The sequence below is a fragment of the Acanthisitta chloris genome, unplaced genomic scaffold, assembly GCF_000695815.1.
Source record: "Acanthisitta chloris isolate BGI_N310 unplaced genomic scaffold, ASM69581v1 scaffold13330, whole genome shotgun sequence".
NCBI lineage: Eukaryota > Metazoa > Chordata > Aves > Passeriformes > Acanthisittidae > Acanthisitta > Acanthisitta chloris.
Genome location: NW_008653411.1, coordinates 41153 through 49927, shown reverse-complemented (window position 1 = coordinate 49927; position 8775 = coordinate 41153). Strand labels below are relative to the sequence as shown.

The window sequence follows — 8775 nt, the reverse complement described above, 5'->3', positions numbered from 1 at the left end:
CCACACCCACCACTCTGTGGCGCAGGAACGCGGAGGGTGAGCCTGTCTGCAATGCCTGCGGCCTCTACATGAAGCTCCATGGGGTAAGTGGGTGTTTTGCCAGGGGAGATGCCCTGCTAGCTCTTACGGTCTTTTGCGTGGTCCTCCTGTTGGTGGGTGCCTGGTGGCTTTGGGGGTGGCACTGAGCTTCTTCAAGTCAGGGAAATGTTTCTATTGATGCTTTTGGTCTTGACTCATGGTTTGGACCACAGAGTTAAAAAAGGATGAGCAAAATGCATAGAATGACTTAAAAATGTGTGACATTAGAAAATGGTTACACCATTTTAGCATGTTATGCTTTTGACAAGTTACGTGTTTGCCACTGTGGGTCTCTCAATAGATTTGTATAAAGAAATCACTTCTGGATAAGCAGCAGAGGCCTTTTTGCCACTTGGATTTATAACAGCTCTTCAGTGGGAAAAAAATACCTAGACCTTTAATAAGACAGTTTTTCATGGACAGACATAGCTATGCCAGCAAAACTTTAAATGCCATTTCAGCCTTTGTTAGGCAATAATAGAGGAAGACAAAAGCTCTGTCATGAATGTGATGCAGTATGTTTTGGGTTAGACCCCCATGAATTGCCTTACAGTCAAGTGCAAGTCTTTGAAGAGCAAGGGCATTAGGAGTGCCTGGGACATGGTTTAGGCCTCAAGAAAAAAAGTAGATAATGTCACAGGTCTAAACATTATAAGGACAGTAAATATGCTTGAGTTATCTTTCCCCAAACTGGTGTTATCACTAAGTATCATTTTAGGACGTTTCCTGTACAATGATTATTGTTGTAATGACACAGAACACAAAGATGATTTTTGAGCACATATAAATTTGTCCCTATAAATATAAATTTGGATGCTATAAAGGTGGGTATAAGAACTGCTTATAAGAACAAATGCTAAGTTAATTATTGCCTAAAGTTTCCGTCACTTAGCAGTGATGATCTGGTTTGTGTAGCTATTGCAGAGGATGAGGAATAGTTTTTTCTCCTCGTATGTATTCTTGCTTTCCAGAATCAGGCACTGGAGATAATTCCTAAGTGACTGGAATAAGGAATCAATGATCAGATATACTCCATCCAGTTTTATTTCTTATAACCTGTTGCCAAATGATGCTGGTTTTCCCTAAATATGTGCTATTATTCTGTGATTGACTAGGGATTGAAAAAACTATCTAGACAAAAGTTTCCCTACTTTATTCAACTCCTTGAATCTCTCCGACTCCCCTTGAATCAAACCATTGCTTTGCCCAAATAAAATGCTGATTTTTTTAGAATCAGTACTGCAGCACAGGAAAGCTTGACTTGCTCTACAGGCATTTTCAACACCACATTTGATCTTTGCAGTGTATTTTGATTTTTACATATACATATATAATTCTCTGATTGGTGTGGAAATTTTATTTTTTCAGGTTCCCCGACCTCTTGCTATGAAAAAAGAAGGAATTCAGACGAGGAAGCGAAAACCTAAGAACATAAATAAATCAAAGGCATGCTCTGGTAAATATAAAAAGATAAGAAAGTGTAGCTGCAATAGTTTATAGTTGTAGTTTGGTCTGGGTTTTTTTCCTGGCTGGAAGATATTTCTTTTTAATACTAATTCCCAATCTTTCAGGTAACAATACTACTGCAGTTCCTATGACTCCAACATCTACGTCTTCTACTAACTCAGATGACTGTAGCAAAACTGCATCTCCCAGCACACAGACTGCAGCCTCTGGGGTAAGTGTCCGTATCAGTAACCAGGCTGATCACTGTGCGATGTTATCACAACTTTTATCTTATCTAGCAGAACAATAATCTAAACAAACTTTCCAGTTTTGTTAGCTGATACTGGAACAAGATTTTCGGAGGATATTACATATAGCTGTAAACAGAACGACAAGCTGAAGTACTTTACAAACCTCTTGATTAAGATCTATATAATTTTTATGATTGAGTTAACCACAGCTTAACCCAAGGCATTTTTTCGAGATATTCAGGTTCTTTCTTTTCAAAGGTTTTCTTTTGGAGAGAAGATAACAAGTCATGCCCAATTGATCCTTTCAAGAAACAATTGTGCATGTACCCCTTTTTCTGATAGAATCTGATAAGAGTTTATAATTCAAGACACTGCTGCTGGTCTCTCATTTTCCAAAAGCTGTTTGATATATACATATATATGTGTGTATATATGTGTGTGTGTGTGTGTGTGTGTGTGTACATTTTTATGCGTTATCCCAAATGACCGGTAAACTCCAGCAAAAGGTTATCCTGCTGTATCAAGTAAATCATAAAGGCTTTTGTTTTAAACTTCAGTGTGCAATTAAACCCTGATCCAGGCCCAGCTGAAACCAGGCAGTGCATAGGTGTTCAGCCCCCTCCTCACAGTGGGCTCTTCCAGAGCCAGATGCTCAGCATCTTGCAGCACTGAGCTCCAGAGGAGCACCAGAGGAGTGCTGATCATCCCCTGCTTTAGTTTTGATCCTAGATTTACATCATGTACTCCAACCATCTCAAACTTCCTTTCTTCACTCAGTTAACATGTGTGATAAATACTACTGCTAAAGTTGTGAAGCTTAATGTAGATTAATTTCTAACCCCTTGGTTATATATATCCATATGCACACTCACTCCTTGGCCTTCTGTATCCTTTAACCTGCCACATCATTTCTTTGAAAAGCTTTCCTAGTGTGGCTTTCTCTAGTCCTTTATTAATAAAAAGAAGACATTGTTTATAATAACTATTTTTCAATATGTCTTGGCATTCCCAACATCCAAATTCCTCTCAATAGCTGAATTTCTGATGTACAACATTTCATTGTACAAGGGGAGGAAAAAAAATTTTTAGCAAATGCGATTGTTCGTGGACTGACAGGGCCACCCAGCCTCAGAGTCACTGGGTTTTGGGTTTGGATCCTGTGAGACTAGGATATTACTAAAAGGGCTTTTTTCTGACATGAGAAAACCCTGTCAATGCAACAAAATAAACAGATCAAATAAAAAAAAAGAGAAACATTAGCTGAAAAGTGAGCCATTACTAGGTTTCAGGCTCTCTCTCTCAGCGAACTACTATGCACTGTTTCAGGCTCTCCCCTAATATTTGCCAAGGGAAAAATGTAGCCAAATTTTCCTTAAATTTTCCTGACATTACCTTAAGCAGGACAAGTGATCCTGAGCAATATGGTGAGATTTATATAACGGATAGAACTGGAAGCACAGTCCCAGCTGAGACTGAGGCAGCGGTGTGGGCTGTGGCAGCACAGCCGTGTGCTGCTGGGGGAAGGAGAGGCCATGTAGATGAGATCCTGCTTTCACTATGCTTTTGTCTTCTTGGCTGGCTAAAGCCTGGCTTCTTTCTGTAGTATTTCTCCTCAGAAGAGCATATCAAAACTGTTAATAATAATCTCTATATTATAATTTTAATAGTACCATTTATGATATGATTTTGCCAGGTGGAGTTGTGTGGGTACTGGAGGAGACTAGTGTGGGGGCATGGTTTATGGGCCAAAAGGCTCATTGAGAGCAGTTAGCAACCAAGAGTAACTCCCAGGCACCCCGAGCTGCTCTTACTTACACAATGGCATTGCCCAGTGCCAGGACTGCAGTTCTCCCTGATTTTTCCACAATAGATCAGACTGGGAGAGGACACCTGCATGACAGCTGGGGAAATCTGTCCCCTTGTATCCAGCAGGCAGCATGGTAACATCTGCACAGCCTTTTCCCCACCATGATTTGATCAGATGTGCCTTGCATATGCAGAGCACTTGCAAATAACCTCTTGTGAAAAAATTTCAACGAAAGGAAGTGATAGAGAGAGGCTGTGACATGCGCTGAAGAGGGGAAGTTGCAGCAGCAACCAGATGTATGAGCATCTCCCTGACTCCCCCCCAAACTACCTGAAGATCTAGTGATCTCCCATCCCTGCATCCCAGACCTGTACATATGTAAATGAAGACAGAATTTGCAGGGGAACAGTCATAAGGACATGTCGTGGGCATGGTCATATCCTTTACTTGGGCTCCTGGCTTTGCCCAAGCATCTGCTGTTCAAAGGGATGATTACTCGGGAGACTGGAGGCCAAAAGTAGAAAACAGTGGCTGTGAAGACTGGCTCCCATTGCCCCAGACATCATTTGAGAACATGATCACTAGCTGCAAAGCATAAAAAATAATTTCTTATGGGCCTAAATCCTATGGGAGGCACTGAGAGCTCCTAAGGCTCATTGAAGTTGTTGTGAGTGAAGGGATGTCAGCATTTTAGAGTGAGTCAACCTGTAATCTGATCACATGCTGAAGCAAAGATACTATACTAGACTTCTGTTTTCCTTGATTATATTTTCTTTTTCCATTTGAGTTGATTCATCGATAGGTCAATGGTTTGTATTTATTCCTAGAATAGACAATGGCTTCGTACAAGGAGAATGAACTTCTCCAGATCATGTCAGGAGGGAAAAAAGTCCCTCAGATGGATGAATCCAAGCTCTGTAATCTTTAGTCACTTTAACAAGACGGGCATTGATTCCTGCCAGTGGTGTTGGTGACATTGCCAAAACACGGGCACCTGCTGGAAGAGTGAACCTGGCTCATTCCCCACATGTTACACAACAGGCACGGCAACTTGTTTTTAACTCTGTTTTTACTTCCCCAGCCTTTATTCTGTGAAGAGGGGAAAATGCCAAATTGACATTAGGCAGAGAAATCTGATGACGTTTTAGAAACTGTTGTGTGAAATTCACAGCAATGTTGATGCTAAATGAAACAGAGAAAATGAATTCCTCTGCTGGTACAAAAGCAATTTATTATGCCTTTTATGGGAAGCTGCCAAAAGAGTTCCCAGTTATGTAGAAATCTAATGGAAATGAAATTCAGCAGAATTCATTTGTGCCAGTAACATTCACTTTTTGCCCTACCTTTCTTTATCTCTTTTAAAGTAAAATAAGGAAGGGAGGGCAGAAAAAGAGAAGGGCAACAATTACTCTTGGCAGTGTCTTTGAGACTATCCATTTCATGAAGAGTATCTTAGATGATGTCAATTTTGAGACAAATTAGCAAGAACCTTACATGTTGATTTTACATTCTAGCTGAAGTTTAAACATTTAAAAGATATGATTAATGAATTGCTGTGGGGGCAAAGTTGATTTCAAACATCCCAAAATGTAGAAGTGTTTGGATCGGAGATATTTCGTTGTCCCATTGTAAAGAGGCTATTTGCCAAATTCACATCTGGATCTAGGATTTAGGCCTATTTCTGTTTTCCTAAGCAGTATAAGTACTGGGCGTCCTGTGTTACTAATATGGAAAGGGTCCAGCTGCATGATATATGAGGTTGCTTTACATCCCCATAAAACGAAGATTTGAAGGTTTCAGCCAGCCTGCATCTGCATCCATACCTGGTCTCCCTTTGATGCTGCTGAAATTGTACAGAGAAAAGCTCTGACAAATAAGTTGCTAAATGAAGGGCACAGTCTGTAGCACAAACCCATGCATTTCCATGCAGGGGCTCCAACTAGTGTGATTAGCAGGACTTGATTCCTTATTAGGATAAAAGGCAGTACAAAACCTACTGTAAAATCTGCTTTTTATGGCAGGACATGGAGGCTCCTTGAGCCAAGACTGGTGTTGGGAAAGGCTCAGCAGCACAAGGGGAGCTTCTCTTTCAGAAGACTCTCCTGTGTCCTTTGCCTCCAGTTTGGAGCTTTCTCAGGACTGTAATCACACACTCTGGAATACCTTAGGACAGTTGTCTTGCAGGTAAAACTAGCACTTACTTCCCTTGGAGGTTTACCTTGAGAAGTGGTTCAGGACTGGCTCTTCAGGGTTGTAGGGTGGAAAGTGTGAGAGCTGACTGAGGTGGCCTTGGCACAGGGTAAGATAGAAGGAAAATGCAGTTCTAACTGTCCTCAAAGTGCCTGACACATGAGGTTGGATTATCTGAATAGCTTCTCCTTCATTTGCTTTCTTTTGTTTTCAGAAGAGGGTTCCTGGGCTCGTTAGAGGTGGTGTTGTTCATTCTTCTTTATGCAGCTGATTGGTGGGACATTAATTCAGGCTATAGGGGAATCAGCCTCCATACAGTATCTTCCAGAGTCTGGATGAGCTAGAGAATCCATCTGCTAAAACGATATAATAACCAACTGGATATCGGGAACTTGAATGTCCAAGGGTCCTTCAGATTATCTGATGATTAGATTTCAGTTGGTAGAGAATAATTTTGTAGCCGTTAGGACAGAGTTTGCATGAGAAAGGCCCACCAGCACAGTTGGCAGGACTTTCACCTGGGAAATGGGAACACTGTGCCTCAGGCCCACCAGTACAGTTGGCAGGACTTTCACCTGGGAAATGGGAACACTGTGCCTCAGTCCTGGTACGAGTAAATATTTATCCAAACCAGGTGGAATAAGATCAACAGGAGGCATGAGGAACATGGCAACCTAAAATACCAAATAGGGTGGTAGTCAGGACATTATGCTGGGAGATCTGATACTCTAGTTTAAATCTTTCTTATTCTCCTACCTCTTCTGCCTTAGTCTTCACTCTGAACAAAGTAAGATGCTGCTTTCTTCTCCCCACTTAGTTTCATACATTGACTCATTAATTTTTTTTTCTTTGTGTACATGTATCCAAAAAACTGCATTTCATTTTTATATGAAACAGAATGAAGCAATCCAGATTTTTTTGTTTCAGTGGGGAAAACCAAGGAAAAAGAGTATTTTTGCTTCCACCCAAAAATTCTATATGCATATGGACACATACCTTTTGCTTGGTTTTGTTTTATTGCCAAAGCAATAAAGCCAGTTATTCATACAGCCCTTGACAGCAGTGGGGTCACTAGTTTTCCAAGCCATGCTGGAAGTTGCCTCCCTTAGGAAATTAATGAAGTATTAACCACAGATTTATGTTGCTATAATACAAAGGAGAGATTAGAAGATATGTAAACTTACACATCTGCAATATAAACAAAAGGATCAATTGGACTAGCAAGAAATGACAAATTGGTGTCCTAAGAGGGTCGTTACATCAGGAAAAAAGCCATCATTTTGCAGTGCTGAGACTTGCTCTTCAGAAACCAGGGAGTGAACAGTACTGGGAGAATGTGCTCTTGGTGGGGATGGCAGTCACTGCAGAGAGGCTGAGGCTGGAAAATCAAGGACTCCAACAGTTTGCCACATCGTGTACATGAAAGAAGTTTTTGCAAGTGTGTTTTGGCTGATTGTGGTTATCAGTTAAGTGTAGCAAAGCTAAAACAGGCTACCTAATCTAGTCTGAGACTCTGCTTACTACAGACTTAGTGTAATGTCCAAAATTCATGGGGCATTTTGAACCTGTGAAGTGGATAGAGCAAAGGTCTATCTGATAGAGTAAAGGTCTAGATCAAGGTCCTTTGCCACCCCATCCAGCTGCCCTTGCCCATTTCCTTCTCGGCTGCGGAGGTGGTGTCACTTTCTGGGGGGAAAGTGTCCCTCCCCTCGCCTCATTCTCCATGGTCGGCAGACAGTGCAGGAAGGATCGGGTGGAAGAAAGCAGGAGTCTTTCAGCCAGGGCTGCTGGTGCTGTTCCCCAAGTGGTGGCCAGCACAGGCTGAGCAGCCTGGTTTTAATCTGGAGCAGCTTTGATGGGGGTGAGTTTGGCTCCAGGGTGCTGACAGCAGGTTTCGGTATGATCTAGGTGTCCAAGTCCTTCTGTGACTCTGGCTGAGGTCTCCCTGTGCACATGGTGGGCAGGTCCTCTACAGAAAGGTCACCTCTGACTTGAGACAACCTGCCTGAGGCCTGACTCATGACCAGCTCCTGCATGTTTGGGTAAAAAGAAGAACCTCTGCAGATACAAACACAGCCTTCCTGTTTGCTCAGGAGGCAGGCTCTTCGCAATGGTCTTCATTAATTTTTTCCTGAGGAAGCTGACCTTCAGTTCATTATCCTATTAACAAATTTCAGCAATAAAAATAAATGTATTACCTTTTATTGAGAGAGCCAGTTGTTGAGAATTAGAAGATCTCATTGACTTCAGCATCATTATTCATGTTATTTATTCCAGCTGATAAATGCCCTCTAATAACTCAGTGCAACTTCTGTCACCTTTCATCCCTTAAAGCTGGAGAAGTAAGAGCAGAGGTTGGCAGGCTTGGAAACAGGGCTGTGATTTAGTCACGTCCTTTTCGTGAAGTAAAGTTTGTTTTTCATGTCTCACTTTGGGAGCTGCCCAAGCAGCCTGGATTTGTCATGACATTACTGGGGTGGGGTTTCCAGGCCTGACAGTCCTTCCCAGGTCCTGCCCACCCTGGCTCAACAGAGTCAGTATCCGGCCTTGGTCAGGCAGGGATGGGCAGTCTTCAAACAGGATGTGCCTCCATGTCCTCCCTCCTGGGGTGCCCAAGGGAGGGGTAACTGATAACCTCACATGGAAACTGTAGGTTCCTGCACTCACCTTTGTTGGGCTGAATTAGGAAAAGGGTGAATGACACTTTCCAAGCCTGGCAAAAAACAGGTAGTGATATTTGCCTACCGGAACAACAGCGGCAAATATGGGCAAATGGGAACCTTCCAAAGCAGTTCCTAGTATTTTTAGCTCAGGCTGAGCAAACACTGCTCAACACTAACTTAAAACCTTCTTCCACCATGAGGGGACTGAAACTGTTAAGAATTATGTCTTTTGCGCTAACAGATGTCTGTTTGATGTATTAGAAATTTTAAAAAGGCTTTGAAAAGCTAGGCTGATGGAGCACCAAAACTGGACATAAAGGTTAGCAGAGAACTTGCCTCA

At 42.0% G+C, this 8775-nt stretch overlaps 1 protein-coding gene across 1 annotated transcript in view; it reads left to right on the top strand.

The window, feature by feature from the left end:
* Positions 1–8775, top strand: part of LOC103808194 (transcription factor GATA-6) — a gene marked incomplete at its 5' end in the record, with an annotated part of 13913 nt that overhangs the window by 3492 nt on the left and 1646 nt on the right. Inside the window, 3 exons of the mRNA XM_009080966.1 lie at positions 1–83; positions 1447–1534; positions 1650–1756. The exon at positions 1–83 is cut by the window's left edge and continues 34 nt beyond it. Coding sequence (XP_009079214.1) covers positions 1–83; positions 1447–1534; positions 1650–1756 — 278 coding nt within the window. The remainder of the gene's footprint in view (positions 84–1446; positions 1535–1649; positions 1757–8775) is intronic.